Here is a 25,651-nt window from a genome sequence, read left to right as displayed (position 1 = left end):
TCAGGGTGACGCGCTCTCTCCTTCAGTTGAGGGGGGGGAGGATCCCCTGGAGGGGAGGGCCGAGGATTTTGCTCAATATCTGTATGACAAAGTCGCTCGGATTCGAGAAGGCCTTGACTCTGACTGGGTGGCCCCGGGGGAGGAGACGGGAGCAGGTCTTGAGACTGTTATATGGGAGGAGTTTGACTCTGTGGCTCCCAAGGACGTGGACAGGATCCTGGGGAGGCTGAATGCAACCACATGTTTACTGGATCCATGCCCCTCCTGGCTGGTACTGGCTGCCTGGGAGGGTACACAAGCCTGGCTCCAGGGAATTATAAACGCTTCTTTACGGGAGGGTGTCTTCCCCGTAGCCTTGAAGGAGGTGGTGGTGAGGCCCCTCCTTAAGAAGCCTTCCCTGGACCCAGATGTATTGGCTAACTATCGCCCGGTCTCCAACCTTCGCTTTGTGGCGAAGGTTGTTGAGAGTGTGGTTGCGCAGCAATTCCCCCCGGCACCTGGAGGAAACAGTCTATCTAGACCCGCTCCAGTCGGGCTTCAGGCCGGGATACAGCACGGAAACGGCATTGGTCACACTGGTGAATGATCTCTGGAGGGCCCGGGACAGGGGTTATTCCTCTGTCCTAGTTCTTTTGGACCTCTCAGTGGCTTTTGATACTGTGGACCACAGTATCATGCTGCGGCGCCTGGTGGGGTTGGGAGTGGGAGGCACCGTTATGCGGTGGTTCTCCTCCTTCCTCACCGACCGCACGCAGTCTGTATTGGCAGGGGGACAGAGGTCGACCCCAAGGCCCCTAACTTGTGGGGTGCCACAGGGGTCGGTCCTCTGCCCCCTACTGTTCAATATTTATGTGAAGCCGCTGGGTGAGATCATCCGTGGCTTTGGGGTGGATTTCCATCAGTACGCTGATGATACTCAGCTGTACATTTCCACCCCAGGCCACCCCAATGATGCCCTTGACGTGATGGCCCGGTGCCTGGAGGCCGTACGGGTCTGGATGGGGAGAAACAGACTCAGGCTCAACCCTNCTAGCCGGACTGGCCTAAGGGGTATTTTAATTTGGTTTTAAAATAATTTTAAAAAGAAACGGCCAATAATGAATATTTCATTTTAATCATATTTTAAAATTAGTATTATTGTATTAGTTATCTGTTTTAACTGGCTGTAAGCCGCCCTGAGTCCGTTAGGAGAAGGGCGGGGTATAAATTTGATAAATAAATAAATAAACATAACAGTGGGGGAAGGATGGACTTACATTGCCCTACTGTCCTTCTTTATGTGACCATGAGATTGGCTAGAGAGAAACTTCTGAATATTTTTCTAAGAGGCAATCTTAGGGAAAGCAGTAGATCTGATCCAAAACTGTTGTGCCTATAAGATCACAGTCTACTGTGGGTTTAAAGCTGGGTTTCGGAGGGATTATTTGAGATATTTAAGGAAACATCTGCCTTTTCCCCTAAATTCAAAACTTTTAAAACAATTACCAATCCCCAATGTGTTTATGACTCTCAGACACATTCCTCAGACAGGGAGGAGCAGTAGATCATGATGAAATATCTGGCTCAGATAACACTGATATCTGTACTGAACTAAAATCTTAGTTATTTCAGAGTGCAAAAAAGAGATGTAACTAATAGAACAAATTAATCATTCTCCCCTCCATTCCTGTTATGCCGACTTAAATGCTGAAGTGATAAAATTAAAGGAAACCCAAACCCCCCTCCCAAAAGAGGGAAAAAAATCCTGCAAGGCCATTTTTGAAAAACAAGAGAAACTCTAGGTTCTAATTACAAAAAGTAACAAATAGTGTTTCTTCATCTGGTTTCCTTATAGCAACAAAAATCATTAGCTTTGTACTCAGGGGAAGTATAAACTAGGGTCAAAGGGGAAACACATCATTCTTTCATAGGATTGAAGAGCATCAGAATCCCAGGAGAGAGAAAGCAATGTCTATCCAGCGTTACAGTCTTGTCAGGATCTGTTATCCCAGATCCACACTCACCCTCTCAAAGTCCCACTCCTAGTACTTCAGCAGAAAAAAAGACATCTGTGAATTTTCTGGCATCATCTCAATGGTTTACAGCTGCAATAACCACAAACATGAAAACTGGGGAAGGGGTAAGGAGAAGGATATTCTTCTAGGCAAAAGATTCCTGAGGTTTTCCTTTTTTTCATGCATGGGGTTAAGCAGAACCTTAAAGTCTTCTTTATACTCTCCCAAAATTACTGTATCCTATCAAACAGAAGGTGTTGTAAAAATAATTTAAAAAACTGCAATATAGTCAATTTTGTCACACTGGCAGACTTCCAAATCTTGGAGTCACTGGTAGCAATACCAGGACTGCTGCATCAACATGGGCTTTTGAAACAAATGTTGTCATAGCCCTCACTCCTGGATTTACAGCCCATATAAATAGAATAAAGCTCTTTGAATTACACGCAAAAACACATAAAATGCTACTGTTCTATGCTGATTATATTATTTCTTAAATTGTTAGAGGGAAAAATAAGTGGATACTTAGGACTTGAGAGAATATATCTTAAATACAGTATTCATTAAAAAAAATCAATATTTACAATGGGAGAAAATTTGTTTTTCTGAATTTACAATATAAGGCTGTAATCCTATTGGTTGCGAAAAGCTCACAGTGTAAAACGTAATTCTAAAATAAACATATTTATGATTGGCTGGGATTTGAATAGATTACAGTGGGAGAGAGGGGTCAGACAGGAGCTCACAAAGTAAAATAGACACTCCAGCATGCTCGAGGAGAGCTGAGAAATGGTTTGCTCCCCCAAGCAGTATTACGTATTCCCAGGGCTTTTTTTTGTCATAGAACGCCCAGAACGGAGTTCCGGCACCTTTTTTGGATGGAACCTTATAGGGTAGGCAAAGCGGGTTGTATGACATGTGTGAGTTCCGGCATCTTTTTTTTTTTTTTTTTTTTTTTTTTACAAAAAAGCACTGCATATTCCTGATGGGCTCTATGTGTTTGTGTCTCTATGTGTGGGTGAGTGGATGGGTGGATGTGGGTGGGTGTCTGTTAGTCTGTTAGTTTTTCTTGTGGTTAGCAGCATATCCTTGAATTTTGTTTAAAAAATGCCCTTCCTTTCAAATATATAAATCTAGCACTGGATACATTTTCTTAATATACATCTATATCAAAATATGAAAACTATGATCATCATGTCACAACTCTAAATGGATTTAGTTTGAGATCAGCCCTACATGATATAATAATATCCTTCCATGAGATTTCAAAATTGAGAAAGGCACACGTAACCAACATTTATACTGTTCTGTTATTCATATACATTGCCCAGTAGCAGAAGATTATACAATGGGGAATTTTATTTACCCCATATGTTGCTTTGGATTGTTTAAAAACAATGAAAGTATGAAATATACATATCATAGTTGTCAGATCATCTATGAAAATGAATATGTTGTGTAGCGGGTAAAAGAGTATCTTATTGGGCTAATCTGATCTATGCTTGTCTGTAACCACTAAGTCTATAGCTACTGGCATACTCAAGCAGAGCTGGAGCTGGCTACAGGAGTCAACAGGCCAATCATGTTGTAAGTATGACATCATATCTTGGTATCAGATAGAGCTCTATTTAAAATATCAGAACTAGCTTACTTCACTTAGGAATTTATTTCAGAGTTACAATATAAACTCTTTGGAATTTCCAGTGTGTTTCTACAAATCCTTGTTCCCATTTTAGAACATTTTCCAATCTTCAGGATTTTTTTCTGTATACCAAAGAATTACTGGAGAAACAGACTATTAAAAAATTGAAGTCTTTGTTTGACCAAAGCATCTCAAGGTTGATTTGCATAACATATTATGAGCATCTGTTCTGCTCACTTTTTATGTGGCACATGAAATTCTCAGCTTGTAGATACATTTATTTGTAAAAGAAGCAGCATTTGTTTAAATACTTCTCTCAGGAGACAAATATGATGAAGTAAGTGATCAGATCATGTCTATATATTTAGTAACAAACTAATCATAAAGAAATATTTAACCACACTGGTAGTCAAAGTAAAGTACAAACTCGTAAGTAATTTTTTGCAATTGCTTATTAGAGTTCAAAAAGGAACTAAAACATTTTCATATCATGTTACAAATGTCCTTTGGACATTTTTCAATTTAAATGTATTGTTTTATTATAGAAAATTAAATATAAAAGAGTAAAACAAACAAACAAAATTAAATAAAATAAAAACATACATTCAGCCTAACAACAACAACAAAGAAAAAAAACTAGTGTACAAAAAAAGGAGGAAAAGTAGTCAATTAAATCTTTTTTCAAATGGTCCATTAGTTAACTTGTCTCTTAAATTGTAGCTTTTCATACAAAAACGTTAATTAAAGTAATAGTTTTATTATATGTTTGCACTCTCAGGCTAGAATAAATCACAATTTAATAAAATAATTTTAACACTGAAATTGAGATACCATTACCAAAACTTCATTGTTAGACCAATGTCATAAGATGTCCAAAATGCTTGGTTAATTGTCATTTTCGTATCTCGAAAAAATTCAGTGGCACAGTAATATTTTACACAATTATGTTTGTCAGAATTCTTAAATAACATTCTTATAACAATTAAATGTGTGTTGATAACAGACAAAAATGATTGATGTATCATGATTTGAAGCAGAAAATAATAAACAATATTTATCCAAAATAATAAATAAGTAATGGAATAGAAAGGCTGTAATAAAGTTGTAACTTCCAACTTCTGTAGAATGTGCCCTTTTAAAAATAATATATTACTCCTACAACAATTTTCTTTTCAAATATCTACAAAATGAAAACAATGTTTAGGTTACTTTCATGTAACAAATTCTACAACTATCTAAACATCTTCTGTAATTGATAATTTAGGAAGCAATTAAAATCAATTCTACTCCTCTATGAATATCAAAATGCAATTCTAATAATATTTTCCTTAACCAAAATCTGTAATTTTATTTACATAACCTTTAAATGAAATCTGCTTAGGATTTAAGAATTTCCAAGGCATTCACCATAACTCTGAAAGGGAACTAGCTTTGATATCTTGCTATTTGATATATCATGTCGTGGGGACAATTACAAGCTTGCATCAATAATGTTTACTGGAATCCACACTACAAGGAAAGATAGACAGAATTATTTTGATTTTTTTAAAACTTGAGTGACTCTTGTTCTCCTACAGAAGCAAACAATACAATTGTGGTCATTCTGAATTCTAATTCAAGGGTATTTTTTTTTCCTGCCATTCTGCAAAAGAACAAGGATCCTACAGATTATGTGACTAATTCACTACAACTCAAAATGTTCTAAAAACATTTTTATTCTGAATAACAGATTAATCGAGAAGCTCTCCGAGCCCCAGTTAGAGAAGACACACTTCTCTAATACCAAGATACATATATAATATATACATTTGTAGACCATTTTAAAAACAACATTGGATCCAATGTAAAAAAAGAAAAGAAAAATGGGCAGTTGATTAGCTGATATTCATCACAAGAAAAAAGGGTAAAATGAGAGGATGAAGTGATGACAATTAGATGATGCTCAGACAGAATTTTTCTTCAAATATAATCTTAGAATTCACGGCCACCCATGAGGAACTGATCTGGAACAGATTCAGGATGGACAAAGTAAAAAAGTGATGTTAATTTTCAACATCACACATCATTCACTTTAACACATCCAGAAATGTTGGTGACTAACGTTTGGGTGATTATGGAAGGAGTTTAGATAAATTAATTAGAATATGTATACCAAGTGACTATAAGCTATGGAATCTCCACATTCAAATGATGCATGTTGCTGAATGCAGATTGTCTTGAGAAAGAAGAAATACTGTGGATAATTGTTGGAAATACAGTATGATGCTGGAATAGGTAGCCCTTTGGTTTGATCAAGTTGTAAGACTTTTCTTATGTTCCTTGCGTCACAGAAATGCATTTAGAATTCAATTCAGAATTTCATTTGAAATTTAATAACTTATTTTTAAGAAGACATAAACTATTTTTTAAAAAAACATACTGTACATTTTCTAGGTCACAAGTAATATTATATTGTATCATGGAAAGATTAATCTAGATATGGCAATCTTTCCATATCAGGTTACATGTTGTCTTTGCCAAGATGCAAGTCATTTTTCTTTCTGGTGTCAAGAGGATTATTACATTAAATTAATCATAGAAAATGTTAAACAGAGGAAGTCAAGGTATTCCCAGATACAAAATATAAGTGTGAATGCCAAATATGATAAAATAAAGCCTGCTTTGTCAGAACCTGGTTTGCATTTTCAGTTTTCAGCACTTATTGTGAAATAACTTAACTTATTGTGAAAAATGGTGGAAGTAAAATTAAATTATGGCTAAAATGCAAATAGATTTTCATTGAACACCCTACTTACTGATTTCAATCACAATGGAAATTAAAATTAAATCCTTTATGGCTTAGGGATTGCCTACTTGAGAGTTGTCCCTTGACTTGTCTACTTCACACTGGTTCGTATGTAATGGGGGCTGAAGATATTCTCTCCAAATGAGACCAAAGTAACGAAGAATGTCTAAAACTTAATGTTTGTCACATATTTTGGAATACCTTACCTCCAGGAAGGAAGGGAGGAAGGGAGGAGAGGAGAGGAGAGGAGAGGAGAGGAGAGGAGAGAAAAAAGCCCTAGTAGGTAGTTCATGAAAAGAAATCATTTTAAAAACATTTCAAAATGGATACCTTCTGTATGTCAGGAAAATGCAATAACCACTATGCTACTAGAATACTACATTATTTCATCAGCAGCTGCAGGAAAGAGTGAAGCCAGAAACTTGGGAGCTGTATTTATGTAATCAAATGGTACACTCCCAGGCACAAAAATCCAAATACATGTAAAAGAACTAAGGAGTTGGAGCCCCTCCAATATGATCATGATAAAACATTTTTGGGTTCACAAAACATGAAGCTAATGGCTGTGTTTGCTAGCCACATGTACAAATGGAATCTTATATAATTCTTTCCCTGGAGAAATCCACTATAAGTTATTAAACATTTCCTATAAATTTTTAGAAGTGTAACACTGTGCATATTTTACATATTTCATATTGCAATTATATTTTACCAGGTTCTGCCATTCCAAAATAGAGGAAATATTACCACTGTAACAAATAGATGTGAGAACTGGGAAACAAGCTCTTGATTTGACACTGTTTACTAATGCCCATCTAGATTTCAAAGTAGAACACTGCAAGAACCACCCCAGTAACAGCAGTGCAATCATAACAAAGATATTGTTGTGTAACTTATTAAAATGGGGATACTTCTACGCACTATTGTGCAATCCAAAAATAATAACTGTCTTTCTTTTGTATCAGACAAAATCAAATGAAAAGAACATTTTTATGTTTTTTGTAAGATTGTGGCATTCCTCTGATTCCAATTAAGGATCAGAAAGTGTTGTCTTCCTTCTGTTCAGGCATTATTATCTTGGCTTTGTCTTATATCTTTATATTGTAATTTTCCCTAACTTGTTTTCAGAGATTTTGGAATGAAAAAATTTCAGATCTCCTTGACAGCCCAACCAATTCTGAGAATATTATATTACCATGTTATCATTCTAGAACAGTATTTTCCAGCAAGATGCCTTTTTTTTTAGTTTTCATTGCAGTTCATAATGGACTTCTCAAAGTGTGCATAGGAGAATGGTAGTTTTCATAGTATTATAGAGCTAGTTGATCTGCACATTTCCCCTATATCAGCAAAGCTAGTAGCAACCTCTCCACTACTTCAGGAATCAATTAGCAAGAAGGTCAAAGAATGTGCAGCTTAGCAAACTTACTAATATGAGTGCTAAAATATACACATCCAGTTTCTAAGATTAATGATAAGACCTAGCAGGCTTTCACTATCAAGTGTAGACTCTTGCAGAGTCTTATTAAGCAGATTTAGGATTAGATTACAGAATCATGGAAACTATGGACTTTAACATTTTATTTATCAATAAATCCATTTAGGGTGAGGATTTTTTGAGTTCTTGCTGCCCGTCTGTTGAAGGAGTGGAGAGGTGGCTACTTGCTCTGTTGATTCAGGAGGAATGTGCACATGTTCCAGTTCTGAACTATTTGGCAAACCACCATGCTCTTTCCTAGACTCTGGGAACAGTTTTACAACAGCTTGCTTTTATTTCCATTTCGCTCATCAAAAGGAAACACTTACCGATAAAACACAGTGTAGTCCACAGTTGAGTGGCAAATCTGAAAATCCCATGCTTTGAGCTTTTGGCATTCCCGATGAGCACGGAGTTTTACTCTCACAGTTCCTTGGCACAATTCAGGAAATTGCTTCCTTGGAGGACGAGTACAGAATTCATTTGATTCCACACGCCAAGACTCAGCAAAGTCATCCACATCAAACTTAAAATGACCATCACCACCAATCAGATCATCTCTCTTGTGTCCATTATAGTTGCCGCACAGACCACAAAGCCGGCCTTTAAGATGAGGGGCAGCCATGACTTCAACAAAACTATCTCCATCCCAAGAAATTTCTAATCCTAATGAAAAAGGCAAAGAAAAAAGGAGGTTAATAGCATATCTGATTACATGACCACATTTCCTATTATTTGAGTCTGATTACAACTCTATTTGATTTCTCCATTTGGTTGGTAGAAGTTTTTCAGATCTCTCAGAAAAGATCCTTCCCCCTTCTAATTCTTAGACTCCTTGACTAGAAATGCCTAGTATTGTGCTTCACTATGGCCCATGATACACAATAGCTGAGATAAGATGACAAAGTTGAAAGCAAGTGCCCGAAGAAAGCTGTTTCTAGCAGGGAGTTATCTAGCACTGTCCTTCTTCCTTTGGTGTTCAGTTGCTTGATCTAAGGAGTTACAAGCAGGACTTCGCCTATAACTGAATCTTCTATCTGCTGTAAAAAAAATAATACAGTAGAATGGATTGAACTGTTTCAAACTAGAAATAGCAAGATGTCACCTTAGAATTTCTGAAATTAAAAAGGGGGATTTACTTAAAAGCATTTTCAACATAAATGCATTTAGAAGTTATACATTTTAGTTTAGGAATGTGGTACTGGCTGCCCATTTATAGATGATTTTTAATAGCGGACAGCTAATATTAGAGACTACCTCCAATAGGTGTGCCAAAAGGATTTGGGAAATGATATGAAAATTATAATTTTGATTTATTAAAAAAATCACCACCATATTTAAGGCAAAAGCCCTCCCAATTTAGTTAATAAATACAATACAAAGGCAGAGCTCTATAAAAACTGAAAAAAGAACCAGACTGATCACAATCCTCCTTAGCAAGAGATCAAAACACAAGCAGATACACTACATTATTTAAATTATCAATAACCTGACAATGGCCAAGGAGATCTCAGATCAGTTATGTATCACCAATTGATCATCCATCTCCCAGATCACTACCCCCAAATCAAAAGGTTCCAAATTACTCCTATCCATATTGTTTTTAGAGGGTTTTAATCTTCAGAGAAGAGACACATTCACTAAAGAATATGTCCTAAAAGGTAAGTCAAGGGAAAACTTCAACCAACATCACTCTTTACCTACCAGGTGTTTTTTTTTGACGGGGGGGGGGGGGAATGCATTGTAACATCATCCATCTCAAATTGGAAACATATTTCAGTTTCCCATACAGTAAGAAAACACTTGTTTATATGGAATCCAATATTACTTTGTACCACTGCATGTTAAATTTGACTTTTTAGAAAGAATAAACCAGAACGAAGCAACTCACTATTAAACAACAATCTATTAAAGACAATTCTTCTAAACCTAAAATTGAATTCAAAACCAGTTAAACATAGAGGGTTTTTTAAAAGATTTTTTTTGAAATGCTGAGGTTGGATTATAACTGCTTAGAATAAAGATAATAATATTCAGGATTATAGTTGCCTTGTTTACATTATTCCAAATTGCACTATATGCCTTGTCTTTTTATCTATGTGTATCTAGAAAATTGATTTACTCATGTGTCAGTCATTCAGAGCTGGAATAAATGTAGTGATTCAATGGAAGAGGATTTTAAAAAAAAACTCTTTAGCAGATGGGTATCAGTTAGATTGCTTTGATTTCCTCTTCTGAATGAATGAGTTCTCCGTTCTTTTAAACAGAAATCAGGATATAAGTAATTGATCAAATTAGAAGCCAAAGTCCGTTCTTTCTGGAGTTATGCAGAATAAGAGCATTCCTTTGTACCATTTTCCCAGTAACCTTCTTTTTTGGACAATAGTTAATTAATCCATGATTTAGTTTCTGAAATGGCACAAAATCCAATGTGATGAATTTGGAATACAGCCCAAATTTATGTACTGGGAGCGCCAAATTCTTCTGCAGTTTCCTTCCAAAGAAAAGGCATATACAAATGTTTCAAGAAATACGGAGAATCCAAGTTCAAAGCTCTAACGTAAACAATAATGCTGGTCAATATTTTACCAATAATTGTACAATTGGTACAAAAACACAATCTTCCAGTTGAGGACAAAACTCAGAGACATCCTTGACAAGTGCAATATATTCACAAGTGCAATATATTTACAAAACCATCCCTTTCCAGAATTATTTGCTATTTCTGACTTCTGTTCTCAAAACTCTTAAGACTTACTGTTTCATATAGAAAAATATATTGACTACTATTTAGTAACTTGATGACAGTTAAGTGGTCAAAAGGAATGTTTAAAAGAGCTGAGAAACCTGGCTCAGTATCTTTGTCATAGCTCTGCTGTATGTTAAGCAGTATGCTAGGCTGCACAAGAACAAAGCTATTGGAGGATATTATGTAGGTATCTTGTAATATGATCTTTCCAGCTTAGCTTGCAGCAATCTTCTCCAATATATATTTTTTCCAACAATACCCTAGGAGAAGAAGTTACGTGGCAGGGATAGTCCTTAAAGCATAGATTTTTCATTTCCTAATTATGTTAGCAGTCTGTTATGTCTGTTTTACAGATATAGAAAGCTTTCATAAGCACACCATTTGCTAAATATGTAAACTATGTGTATGGCTTAGAACAGGGGTGTCAAACTCACAATGTCACGTGACATGTCGCGACGTATCGCAATTTTTTCCCCATTGTCATTAATGGGGTGAGCACGGTTTCGCCATGACGCCTAGCTTAGACAAAATTCCCCAGTTTCGCTCTATGTGAAGAATCTTTTGTGGAAGAAGCTGAGATTGTACTTCAGGTGGCCCCCTCCATGTTAGTTAAAAAGATAGATTTTACAGATTTGTTATGGTGTGGATTCAATTATTTCTGTACTTTTGGAAGCTGCTTAAAGCCAATTGGAAGTAGGGGACATATACATTTGTAAAATAAATTTATTACTGTAAATAGCCCTGGACAGCAATTCTAAGTTAAAAAAAATATCATGTACTGGATATAGTCTCAGAACTGACAGACCTGGTGAATATTCAACATGCTGGCCTTTGACTATAATAAAGATTTGTTTGATTGGTTGAATACTTATGCTACTTTGAATGGGTGTATTTTAAATACATTCAATAAATAATAATATAGTAAAGATCTCAGTGTCCAGATTTTCTAAATAATATGTAAGAAAACATTTATAGCTATTACATGACTTTACTTCTACTTGAATGGTACAAGTTTTCACTGGGAAGAGTTAATGAAAAAAAATCCATTTCATTTGCACAAAATACCAAGAGAACTCTAATATCACCAATTAAAATAAAGTCAGTAAAGTTTAAAAAAAGAGGTGAATTTGAATAGACACAGCATAGCATGGTGCTCTGAATCAGATATGGCTTTTTCTTCTCATTTTAAATATTGATAAATGGAGCTTTTATCCCATTAGATCAATACATAAGATCTTTCTACAATGGTACTATAATCACATCATGAATTTGAAATAGCTGCTGCTTTCCATTATAACCATTAAGAGACTTCAAAGGTATAAGTAGTTCAGGTAACCAATCAATTCGTCTTCTTATGCAACCTGCCTCAGCATTATGTTAGGCTGCATTAATTTGGGCAGTAAAATTTCATGTTCATTGTGAAATTATCTGAGTATAATATATTGCAGTTAGTCTTTAATAGAGGGCACCAATAGAGACCATGCTTGCCCCCTCTATTTGAACAAAAAAAAAAATTCTTTTGTAGTTTGATGAGCTGCGAGAAGAGGCAAACACAATAACAAAAAGATCAAAATTGTAATCATTCGAAGCATCCATGATGATCCGCAAGAATTCAGTGGAATTTCATAATTGAATTGGCAGCGAACAGAGACACTCAATATGTTTTTAATTAGGCTTTATGAATAATGTTTCTCTTGTGTGCACTCTACAGGCAGCCACAGAATGTTTTGTCTTGTAACTCAGATGAAAAAGCTCAGAACTGAATCTTTACTTTGCAGAAGACAAAAGAACAGGTGTACAGTTTCTTGGCTTAGTAGGAGATGCTGTTAGGTCTTCAGTGTTTTTCGGAGATGATGATTGACCTTCACAACATCTTGCTTAGAGAATAAAATTAACAGACCAGAGTTGACAAAATAGACAAAATAGAAAAGATTTGAGAATCAAGATCTCTGACCTATATCAAGAAAATACCATGGAAAGAACTGGATGGCAAAAGCAACCTTATTCAACACTTCACTCTTCCCTTATATTGCTGATTTACACTGTTTCTCTACCAAGAGTTCCAAATAGACATTTTCTATCTAATAAATAGTGGAAGAAAAGTTCAGAAAAGGGTGGAATTATCTTTTTATTTCTGATTATGAATTTGAACACATGTATATATGTCTCTATATGTATTTGCATTTTTTATTTTCTCAAAAAATAGAGACATTTTATACTCTTCCAGGAGTCTAAAGCTGCTAATAACTTTTTTTAAGTCAAATCAAAATATCCACAAAAGTAATAAGATTATTTAGTAGATCAGCATAAAAGGAAGATTTATTTCAATCACAGTAAGAGGAAAAATGAATAAGTAGTAGTCTTCTTTAAATGGAAAGATAGGATTGTGTGTTATTTCAATCTAAATTGTGTTTTTTGATCCATTAGGACTTAAATAAATATTCTAACAGATATTTGTAAAAGGATGACTGATGATCCTTGATTCAGTACATGTAAGCAGAAGACATTCTCAGGGAAGGATATTGGGACAAGGACCTAATTCTCAAACCAATGTACTTCAGCTATTGTGGGACCCAGAATTTCTAAAACTGTTTGACTGCATGATGGAATGCATGGAAGAGTGTATCCTGCAAATCAAGGGAGACATTGTTATATATAATTTTTTTGTCTTCTATTCCAGTCATATTTTCCTTTTTATGTTTTTAGATACTTTAGTTCTGAGTATGGATAGAATATTAACTTTGCTTCCCATATTCCCCCATTTAGTTACACAAGGAACTGATTTTAATGGTGACTAGGCAACCCATGGTCATTGTGGCAGTTATTTCTTTACTTAAACAGAGAAACAAAATGACTGTGGTTGGGCAAAAAAGCAGTGAGAATACGAGCAACTTCTGACGTCTTGCTAGTTTTCCTATTGAATTTTCTTGTGGGAAGATGACAGGAAGCATTGGAAATTTTGCTTCCTTCCTTCCTTCCTTCCTTCCTTCCTTCCTTCCTTCCTTCCTTCCTTCCTTCCTTCCTTCCTTCCTTCCTTCCTTTTCTTCTGCCTGCCTCCTCCTTATCTTTCCTCCCTATCTTATACCCTTCCTTCCTCACTGTTCCTTCCTTCTCTCACCCCCTTCTTCCCTCCTCCCATTCCTCCATCCCTCATTCAAATTCCTGCCAGCTCTCCCATTTGCTTGTGGGAAGCTTGCAGTGGCAAACCCAGCAGAAAGAAAGAGATTGTTCCAAGTTCAAGGTCATTTGCTGGGTGGGGCAAGGGGGTATACCGAAGTATGCAAGAGATGGCACTTGGGTTGGTAGGGTACACAAGTTTGGTAAGGGTTTAGAAGGGTGCATAGATGCTTGAGGGATGTGTAAAAAGTGCTGTGTGGTTCAGGGAAGGTGTGGGAGAGATGTGCAGGTTGGAAAGGGTGCCCTGGGTCTGCTTGGGAGTAGGTCAGGGCAGCGCATAGAGGGCAATGTGGGCCAGGAACTGTATTGTGCAGGTCAGAGAAGGTGTGCAGTAGGGAGTGTGGGTTAGGAAGATTGCATAGAAGTTTCTTTCTCCCTGTTCCTTCTAATTCTTTCCTTCTTCTCTCCCTCCATTCCTTCCTTCCTTCCCCCTCCCCTCCCCTTCTCAGAAGCACACTAGATGTTGCTGCTGGGTTGGAGAAGGAGTCAGAGATCACAAGAGTCTTTGGGAAACTGTCACAGAGTGTTAAAAATGAGGATCATGTGACTGGCAACACTGCAGCAGCTACAACTTCCCCAAATTTCATTCCATCAGGAGTCATACATCTTTGGAGAATACAGCAAACAGTTCTTTCACACCCACTTTGGATTCAACAAAGAACATTCATGTGGATTTCTTTGCCTTATGAATCTGTTAAAATCTGCAGTAGTTCTCAACCTTTTCTTTACCATCGACCCCTTTAAATACCTTTTGTGGGCAGGCACTTTAGCCACAGACTTAACTCAATATTTAAATCTTAACATTTCTTCAAGTTTTTGCAGACTTCATGTGATGACATTGTGCCTCCCATAGGGGTCCGCAGACCCTGGGTTGGGAACCACTGTGCTGAAGCCTTATGAATTTACTTTTTTAAAAAACTAATCTTATTTGAGTTGGACATGTTTTGTTAAATGTTTTTCTTGTACTGTAAGCATTTGTAGAATGATGCTTACTTATTCCAGGACTTTTCTTTGACTATACTGATAGCTTGGAAAACTAGCAATCAAAGCCTTTTTTGGAGAGCCATAAGGTTGTTATGACAACCTTGTTATAAGGACAAAACTCTTGCTTGCCAGATTAGAAAAGCATGTAAGACTTTAAATTCTGTGTGTATTTTTTCATGTCTGTTATCTGCATAATCAAAGACCCAGATACTTTCAAATTCCCAATTTAAATGTAATAAGTCCTGTTGCCAGGTGGAGAGGCATCAAAAAGAAATTCTATATTTTCTTCTATTGCAAATCATGTTTCATTTGACATGAAATGGAAACCTCATGTTTGTAAAGCTTCCTTGATCTGTTTCACAAGCCCTGCCTCTAGCAATCTTTTAAAATATGGTCTGATCCACTTTATCAGGGATCGTTGGTAAATAGTTTTTTCCAATGCAAATAAATTTAGTTTTTTTAAAATCTAAGAAAGGTCAATTGAAGAAAGTATATCTTCCTTCATCCCAATGTGTACATCAATATAATAAAATCTTGGAACAAAATACTTTTGTATTTTTCTTTTTTTCTTTTGTTTTTTTGTTATGTTTTGTTTTTTACTGTAGCTCTACTTGGTACTTTGCTTTAATCAAGCAGTGAGGAAAAGCATTTATCTGGCTTATCTAATATTCTGTTAATTGTAATGTTCTGTAATGTACGGAGATAGAGAGACCGAGATAGAGACAGAGATAGAGAGACAGAGACAGAGAGATGTGTTGCATATACAGATATTCCTTGTTTAGCAGCCACAATTAGAAATGGAAACTTGGTCATTAAGTGAGGTGGTTGCTAAGTAAAACTGCAATTGTGCTTATGATCTTACTTCAGTTTTCTTTTGCTTTGCAGACGTGTGAAGGTTATAAATATGGGGACTGGTTGCAAACTTACTTTTTCATCATCACTGTAATTGCAAATGGTCACTAAACATGGTAATTGTTAAACAAGGGTATATCTGTACCTAAACTTAAACTTTTGTTATTCTGTATTCTACTAATAGTGAAAATAGAAGCAGTTCTAGATATGTATTTTAATGTTTTTTTAAAATATTAAATATAGAATCAGCTAAGGCTTTAGCCAGTTAATAAAAAAAATGATGTTTGGCCACAGATGCAGTGGTTTTGGTAATAATCAGTCATCAGCTCATTCACTCTGCTCACTCAAGGATTATTCTATTCATAGCTTGTGAGAAGTTTTAATAATCAATTAGGAAGCTTTATATATGCTTTAGACCTAGGCAGCCTAAAAAAATGGATAATCCATATACCCATCTCTAGAGCTTGTGATTTACTAAGCTAAATTTAGTCAATCAGCCATGTATCTAATCTGGCAAATGCTTCACAACTCTGATGTATTTATATTCCAAGACAAGAATGAAAAACAAAGTGAATTCAATCATCCATGTTCAGCACAAAACATATTTTATGGATTATGCTGAATTATCTTAGAGACTGTCCTCTCCTTACTACTTTTGTTTAATTATTTATCAAATTCAAATCTGAATTTTCAGAGCTGCTTTACCCCAGATAAATATATTTAATAATAATAATAATAATAATAATAATAATAATAATAATAATAATAATAATAATAATAATAATAATAATAATAATAATAATAATAATAGTTGGAAGGGACCTTGGAGGTCATCTAGTCCAACTCCCTGCTCAGGTAGGGAACCCTATACCATTTCAGACAAATGGCTGTCCAGTCTCTTCTTAAAAACTTCCAGTGTTGGAGCATTCACCGCTTCTGGAGGCAGGTTGTTCCACTGGTTAATTGTTCTAAATGTCAGGAAGTTTCTCCTTAGTTCTAGGTTGCTTCTCTCTTTGGTTAGTTTCCCTCTGTTGCTTCTTATCCTGCCTTCAGGTGCTTTGGAAAATAGCTTGACTCCCTCTTCTTTGTGGCAACCCCTGAGATATTGGAACAGTGCTACTCCTTCTCTTCGTTAAACTAGACATACCCAATTCCAGCAACTATTCCTTATATGTTTTAGCCTTCAGTCCCCTAATCATCTTTGTTGCTCTTCTCTGTACTCTTTCTAGAGTCTCAACATCTTTTTTACATTGTGGTGGCCAAAACTGGATGCAGTATTACAAGTATGGCCTTACCAAGGCATTGTAAAGTGGTTTTAATACTGCACATGATTTTGATTTTAAAAACCCATCAAATACCCATCAAGTTCATCAAAAACCCATCAAATTCATGTTCATCAAAAACCCATCAAATTCTTGTTCATCTGATTTGTTTCATAAAGACCCTAAAAAAAATGGAACATTCTTACTTTTTTAGGTTGCTTTGGATATTTTAATTACACTGTTAATTACATGTCTTGCCATCCTCAACCTGGTCCCTCCAGATATATTGGAACTGAAACTTTCTCCATTACAGTGAGAATCACATACATCTATAGCAGTGATGGTGAACTTTTTAGAGACCGAGTGCCCAAACTGCAACCCAAACCCCATTTATTTATCGCCGGGTGCTGGGTGGGCGTGGCCGACTGGGTGGGCATGGCTGCAGTGCTCATGGCCGAATGGGTGGGTGTGGCCATCTTGATGATACTCGTGGGGAGGGACACCTGTGGGAGCCAGGCAGGGTTGGGGGATATTCAGGGGGTCTCTGGCGGGTGGGGTAGTGGGCCAGAGGCTCGTCCTGCGGGGTGAGGCAAGGCAGGGTGGGTGTGCCAATTGCCGCAGGGCAGGGGCTGGAGCAGCCACTGCCTGACACCATCGGCCCACATACACAGAGGTCACCGAGCGCATGGGGGCTGACGGTGACCATCAGCAGCCACAGTCTGCTGGCTGTCCTGCATCATGGCAGTCTCATCAGCATGAGCGGAGTACAGCCCCATCGGCGAAGGCGGAGACGGCCCAGGGACGGTCGGAAAGGAACCCTCACTTGGTGCGGGCCCTGTCTACATGGTGGTCGGAGCAGCAGCAAAAACTGTCCCTGTTACAGCTGTCGAGTGGAGGGATGCACCGATGGGCTAGTTCACCACTATACAGGACAGCCAGCATGCTATGGCTGCTGACGGACACCGTCGGCCCCCATGCACTCGCTGGCCTCTGGGTGCGGGGCCTGATGGTGTCAGGCAGATCGGGAAACGAAACTGTGCCGCCCGCTGGTGGGGACGGTGGGGGCAGGGGAAGGCAGTATCTGCCATGGACCCACCCTTTGCCGCTGCTGCCCCACATCGTCTCGCATACGCCTCTGGGATGTGTGTGTGGGACGATGTGGGGTAGCAGTGGGGAGGGGTGGGGTGTGCCACAGCTCACCTTCCCCCACCACTGCCTCCACCAGCGCGAGGATGGGTGGGACAACTTCGCTTCCAGATCTGCTGCCTGCCGGGCTTGGCGATGCAGAGATCACCGCCGCCGCCTCCTGCTTGCCTGTGTGGTTGGCTGGTCAAGGGGCTCAGAGGAGCAGGAGCAGCAGCCACCACCGCTGCACCAGTTAGAGCCACCGTGTAGACAGGGCCCGCACCAGGCGAAGGCTCCTTTCTGGCCATCCCGGGGCCATCTCCACCCATGGCGATGGGGCTGCACTGCGGAAGAGAGATGGTGGCTCTGATTCCCCCCTGCCAGCCACTCCCAGCCCCCTGCCTGTTGCCCCTTCTATGCAATCGTACGTGAGCGCAGTATGGATGAGAGACTCGGCCCAGGGGCGGCTTTCCTCCACGGAGGCGTCCCGGCCCTCCCACCCCACCCCCAGCCAGACCCCCTCACCTTCCCCCAGCTGGGACCTGATGACCCCTCCTGCACCCACTGCAGGCAACACTCCAAGCTGCCCAGCCCGACCAAGATGGAGGAGAATGCGAGGCAGAGAACCAGTTGTTAAATGATTTGAAACCCACCACTGGTCACTTCCAAAGGCTGCTCACTGACTCTCCTGTCAAAACTGCTCCTTTTATAGGTTCCCTCACCTCGCCCAGCTCTCGCAGCTGTTCCCGGATTCTGCATGCTTGGAGAGGGGAAGGGGAGGAGCCTGGCCCTGGGTCCCTCTGTCTGTGGCAATGGCGCGTGTGCCCAAAGCGACGGCTCTGCATGCCGCCTGTGGCACGCATGCCATAGGTTCGCCACCACGGATCTATAGGATCCCATGTTGGGGAAAATGCAGTAATAGAAAACTAGAATTCCCATCATTTTAATAAATCGAGATGACCTTATTGCAGAATGTGGAAACTTAAATTATATTTATATTTCATTGTGGTGCTATCATGGAGAATTTAGTAGAAGGCCATATATTATAGTCCCACCTGCTTTGGTTGTCACTTTCAACAGATATCCTTCCAAGTCAATGTGAAAATGTGGTGTCTCATATGGTAGAGAAATGCGAGTCCTATTCCACTTCACTGTGAGATGCTGATGGAGGCTGACAGTGCTGCTGCCCAGCACAACGTCTACAGATTTTGTCCAGGAAAACGAACGAGTCCTTCGGGCATCATTCTTTACCAGCACCTGGAATGGTGAGGTAGTAGAAGTGCAGTCTTTTGTCAAAATGTACTGACATGTTCCCTGAAAGTTAAATGTCCGTCCATCAAAAGTGTTGTAGTGGGGATCTCCAAATACAGTGCAAACTCCAGGCTCTGCAGGTGAGTGAGAAACAAAAGCAGCATCAAAACCAATTTCAGAATTTGGAAAGATAGGTATTAGATGGATGTAAAAAATCTTCCGACATTAAGGAAAACTTGATTACTTATATTTTGAAGTACAAGAAACACCTAAAACCAATAATGTATAAAAGACATGTGTCTGGAAACATCAAAGCCATACTGATACATTCACAGTTCTTTATCAAAAATATTTCAATGAGAAACATGGATTTACTTCCATGAAACATCTGGAATGGTCCTCATTGGCATAACAATATACCCAGACTGGCTTCTCTGTCTTACAAATATGCATTGGGGGACAGATAAATTATAAAAACAATGCATAAAATCATACTTTTCTTTAATGTGTAATTTCTATAGCAAGAATATGTCCTACCGAACTCCCTGGAACTTATCTCAAAAACTCAAGCAACTAGTTTATTTGAAAATGAAGAACAAGATCCTGAGATATCTTTTAATATATAGTGGGGGTTCTGATAATAGGAATCCAGTAGATTTTCTTCTCACCAGTGCATAAGAGCTGATCCCACTCCAAAGCCCTACAGTGGAGAGGGGCAGAAGGAATTGGTGTGTGTGTGTGTGTGTGTGTGTGTGTGTTTGTAGAAGGGGAGGGGGAAAGGGCTGTTTTTTTAATTCTTGCAATTTAATTTGGTAGTGAATTTGTTGAGCATAGTGGGTTCAGTGAGCATAGTGAGATTTACTGTCAAATACACAGAGGATTTAATTGTATTGAAAAATGTTTGCTAGTCCTCTTAAAGGCTGTAGATATGCCCTGATCTTGGTAGGAATGTCTAAAGACAGTAACATCATCTCTCCTAATAATAATATATTCTTTATATTCTGTATGTTTATCCTTGTTGCAAGAAGCAAAGAGAAATATGTGAAGTTTTTCCCACTAATTTGCATCCACAATAACCCTATGTGGTGAATCAAGGAAGACTCACTCAATATTGGGTAATATTCCAATAACTAACTCAAAGTTTATTGGAATATTATCTAATGAAGGTTATCTTCCCTGGCTAAATGTAGAATTAAGCTGAAATTTCCCTATCTCAGGTCTGATGCTGTTTGTTATATATTGAATATATATAAAGTTGTGTTAATCCCTGCTAAAGTGAAACTAACTTAACTCCAACTGCTTGTGAAGCTAAAATGAAACTAACCTTTAGATGACCCTGACTGTTAACTCCAACTGTTTTGGAGGGAACTTTGAACATTCATATTTGGGCGGGTTTTTCAAGTATTGTGATTGGTTAAGGCCATGTGGGCTCAGAGTATAAATTATAGGCAATTGCCTGCAGTTCTCCAGTTCTAGTTTGAGTCAATAAATAACATTGTAACTATGCTGGTCTGCTCCTTGCCTACTGAAGCCCACTACACAATACTGTTGATACTAGGACACAACACAGAAGCAGTCATAAGATGCTGTGGGTGACTCATTAGAATGAAAGTACAAGTCCTGAACATTTAAGTGGGCAAAGGTTTTGCTTATTTTTAAGAATAGTTACAGGATATGTTTGTAATTTGGGGGTATTTCCCTAACTATAATGAAGGCAGAGGGAGAAGATGATGGTTTTTGCTTCCCCCTTAGACTTGTAGACCACAACCACAGGGCCCCTTGCTGGAGCCTTCTCTTTTCACCACCTTGTTTTACAAAGTAGCCTTTACATAGAATGCCAGAGTCAACCTCACCAAGAAGTCAGGTGATAGATCAGACCTTCCTAAATCATAACATTCCCCTATTCTGCCAGGTCCATGGAATGGATACTGATCTCCAGCCAGATCACAGTGGCCTGCTTCCTGAGACCCACACATCAAGCATAACTGACAAGTAAACTGTAGAGTAAAAGTACTACTTGTTCTATACTTGGGCTAATAATCTGGTTAGTACACAGCCTCCCTGTTGAGAATTTGGTTATAGATATTAGAAATATAATAATGATTGATATTTAGATCTTATATTCTGGTAGTTGCTCAATATTTTCAAAGTTATTCATCTGTGCTGTCTCTGTCAATAATATTTTAATGCAGCTTAAAATAGGAGAGTTAAAAAGAAAAACCAGGGAACTCACAATAGCCATAGACCAATATAATTTTAACAATTAAAGATCCCTCAGGGGAAACAGTGTTTGTTTGGTCTCCCAAACACAATTGCCCAATAAATAAAGAAAAGGATAAATTAGCTGCAAATTAGATACAACCTGGATAAAAAATATTCTTATTAAATCATAAGGGGAGTATAACAGGAGAAAACAAGAAGTCATTAAAGTAAATGTAAATTGGTATATTTAACTGTGAACTGGATTTAGCCTAAAAAATTCTTCATTAATAATTGTAACATCTATTAAGCAACAAATAGCTTGTAACATCCCTTCTATGGAACTGATCCAGATCACCAAAATCAAAATACAAAAGATAAGTAAAAATTATTAAAACCAGTTCAATAAAACTTCTAAAAAATAATATCAACTTATTAAAGTGTTTAAGTTTTTAAAATGTGTTTTTACTATATATTTAGACTGATTGCAGAGGATTGGTCAACTATTTTGATGCTGTTGGTCAGGTGTTTCCCTTTGGTGTCCTTATAACCAAATAGTGCTTTGGTTCATGATGGAGAAGAAATTACCATAGTCTCACATCCCATTGTGAAACATCCAGCCAAGGGTATATAAGGGTATGGTCAAGGAAGTCAAGATGGCAATTGCAATGGGGGTGATTGAAGTTCCGTCTGTTTTTGCATCACCATCTTGACTTTCTTTTTTTCTTTTTTTTAACCATATGTTGCAAATCTCCCTGCATCCAACAGACCTGCCATCTCTATGCTGTTGCTTTCCATTCACTTTGGACTGCAACTCCTAGAATTCCCGGTGACTTTGCCTGCAGTTTAATTAACACATCTGAGGAATAGCAATGGGACACGTCTGTTACAGATATATTTGGCTCACAGAAATGTAGGAATGAGGAAAAGTGTTTATTTTATAGGAGAAAATATGAAGGGCTGAAAGTCTATATATCTCTGGTCTATCAAACATGCCATGGCAAATCTTGGCAGTTGATTCTAGACTATCTTGGCAAGCTATCAGGGTCACTGTTTAGCTGCAGAGACACATAATTTCCTGCATCACTGCATTTTAAATTATTCCAGACTGGAGAGGACTTAGGCAAGCAGAGAACCTGAGACACCAAAACTCAATAGAACTCAGTTGCAAATGCTAAACAGAACATTTCTACCAAAGTGAATCTCTTTCAACTCTTGTTGATTTAAATGGGAGTTAATCACTTGCTGAAATGAAATACAGCTTAAAACATTTCTATCCTGCTTTGCTGTCAGAACATCGTCTGAGCATGGATTTCCTATAGCTCTGCTAAACAGACATCATTTTCCAGAATAAAACAGTTCCTTAGGACTGAAGGCATTCTGTCTACTTGCCGAATGATAGCACTCTCTGTCAGAAATGTAAACAAATCATATAGTTGATTGTCTCTGGACCTGGCAAACTAGGTTTGGTGAATGGATTCATTAAATGACATACCCACTGGAAGGATTTCTAACAGATTTTTGGACTGTTTTTGTGGTATTTACTATCCCACATATCATAACAGAGAAGAACAAAATTACCGCTTTCTGATGATGATCATCTCTCAGGTGGAAAGCCCTGAAATTCAATGCTGCTTTCTGTATAAAAAACAGCTGGGCAGTCCAAGTGAATTCCAAAGTATCCAGATGTAACGTGTTCTTGAGGCATACAAAATGCTCATACAGAATTTGGTTTATAAAATACTTGTATAAATAATACACACAAAAGTGTACAAAAATGCCCTCCAAAAGTGAGAATGAATACTGAGATACTTTGACCTATTCTTGCTCATGGCTTCCATTAAATTTAAAATCAATTGTTACAAGCAATTGCCAGATAAATCTTTACAACAATGAAAGATGCATTAATTAATAATTAATTTGTGAATGGATTAATTTATTAATGTGTACATCAATGAATGAATATAGCAATATTGGAAGTTGCATTATACTGAGTCAGTTGCCTGTCAAGGGCAGACAATTCAGGTCAGGAGTTTTTCAAGTGGCAAAAAACCAAAGGTGAGGATGAAAAGGAAGACTTACTTAAGGCTAATAAGTGACCTGTTCTTTAGTTAAAACTTCAAACTCATGGCTCATTAAAATTAAACAGCTAAATGCTATAATAAAGATTTGTTATATTTGCAATTACAAATCTGGGTTACCCTGTCTTTAAATAAGGATATTATTTGTAAAACTTTTATTATTTTATACAAATAGTAGCAGACTAGAAATTCCCAGCAAAATTCCCAGAAATTCCCAATAGCAAATTCCATGATATTATTAATTTTTATTAATTTATTAATTCATAATTATTAATAATTATTAATTTAATTGCAATTTGTATGTAAAATTTTAAAAATTTTCATGACACTGAACATTATTTCAAGTATATTTTAACTGAATTTATTTCATATTAAGATATATGTAGATTATCTTGAAATAACTCTCTAATGACACCAAGCATTTTAAGGTTCTCATTATAGGTTTCATCTTTTTCATTAACGAAGAAATAGTTTGGACATAAGCAATAGCAATATTATCGAGATTTATATTGATGTATTTATTTGTTCTTCAACATTTCTCATAAACTCAATCTTACTGAAACTATTTACTTTCTTGAACAAAACGAGGAATAACATACAATCATTTATCCTTATTTTGCTGACAAGAACAGTGTTGGGGGGCGGGGGGAAACAGTATATAAATGAACTTACTCACTTTCAGTGCAAATGGGACAGCATCCTTTTCGGTTGAGGATCTTTCCCTAAATGAAAAAGGACAAAGAATATGGGATGGGAAAAGCATTCAAAGCAATGCTTCTGATTGGTATCTCCTTCCTGAAACAAAAAAACCTCTCAGCATCTTAATAAATTTGTGCTATACTAAAATAATAATAATAATAAAATATGCAAAAAGATAGATGAATATGATTTTTATTTTTAGTGGCACATGCAGCACATGTCTTTACACTCCTGGTGGTAAAGAGGTGGAGAGAGGGACAAATGGAAGAAGAAGATAATTCAACTGCAGTTTCTCAATGGATGAAAGCCTCCTGAGAGAGCTAATTTGAGCTTTCAAACAAAGGCTTTATTAACAGCCACATGTGGAACATTGAGTTTGCTAGTTAGAGATAAAGTATTATTTTAAAACAGTGTTGAGAAACAATGTCAATCAATATATCCATGAAAATAGCATTAAAATGTGCTAAGGACAGCAGTTTTGTTCCATTATATTCTATGGCCACTCATTACAGATAGCTTACAGCTGGTCATTTATTTTATATACTGTATATACTCGAGTATAAGTCGACCCGAATATAAGCCGAGGGACCTATTTTTCCTCAAAGAACTGGGAAAAAATGGTGACTCGCGTATAAGCCAAGGGGGCATTTTTCAGCACACACATTTTTCCGACCGGGCGGGCGGGCGAGAGAGGCGGGCAGAAAAAAAAGGGGGGGGAAATCCACACACGCTCGCGCAGGGAAAGGGGGAAACAGGTGGGCCGGCCGGCTCCCCTCTCCTCTTTGTGTGTGTGTGTGTTTGTGTCTCTCTCTCTCTCTCAATTCTCCCCCACCCCAAAAGCGGGGAGGGGGCAACCTTGCAAAAGGGAGGGGGCTTCTCCCGGTTGTGGAGAAGGCTGGAGGTGCGCCTTTCTCGGCCAGCCCGGGTAAATTTGGCCGTATTCTTCAATACGGGCCGGCCCCAGCAGTTCTGGCTGGTTGCTGGCAGTTGGCTGTTCCTCCCTGGCCGCCTCAGCCTCCCTAGCCCTGTTGGTGAGCGCCCGGCAGGGCGCAGCGTCGCCAGGCCTCCCCCCTTCGCGCGAGGCGTCTGGCGTTCCCCCTCGCGCTTGGCTGCGGCGGCCTGGGGTATTCCGTCCCGGCCTTGACATGCAGCGCCACAGGGAACGGAAGGGAAGGGGGGAGGGCTGTACCTGGAGCATCACAGGCCGGGGCGATGCCGGGAACGAGCTGGGCAGCGGCGGTGGCAGCAGGAACACGCTGGGCGGCGGCGGCGGCAGCAGCAATGAGCTCGGTGGTGGTGGCGGCGGGAACGAGCCAGGCGGCGGTGGCGGCAGGAACACGCTGGGCGGCGGCGGTGGCGGCAATGAGCCAGAAC

At 38.4% G+C, this 25,651-nt stretch overlaps 1 protein-coding gene across 1 annotated transcript in view; it reads right to left on the bottom strand.

The window, feature by feature from the left end:
• BMPER (BMP binding endothelial regulator) overlaps positions 1 to 25,651 on the bottom strand; it is a 198,124-nt gene that overhangs the window by 70,927 nt on the left and 101,546 nt on the right. The window contains exons 11-13 of the mRNA XM_015811756.1: positions 24,255 to 24,300; positions 19,103 to 19,432; positions 8,228 to 8,564 (exon numbers count right to left, since the gene is read on the bottom strand). Of these exons, the coding sequence (XP_015667242.1) occupies positions 8,228 to 8,564; positions 19,103 to 19,432; positions 24,255 to 24,300 (713 nt within the window). The remainder of the gene's footprint in view (positions 1 to 8,227; positions 8,565 to 19,102; positions 19,433 to 24,254; positions 24,301 to 25,651) is intronic.

The sequence above is a fragment of the Protobothrops mucrosquamatus genome, unplaced genomic scaffold (genome assembly GCF_001527695.2).
Source record: "Protobothrops mucrosquamatus isolate PMUCROS unplaced genomic scaffold, P.Mucros_1.0 scaffold48, whole genome shotgun sequence".
Classification (NCBI taxonomy): Eukaryota; Metazoa; Chordata; class Lepidosauria; order Squamata; family Viperidae; genus Protobothrops; species Protobothrops mucrosquamatus.
The sequence above is the reverse complement of the archived record's forward strand: the minus strand, read 5'-3'. Positions and strand labels throughout refer to the sequence as shown.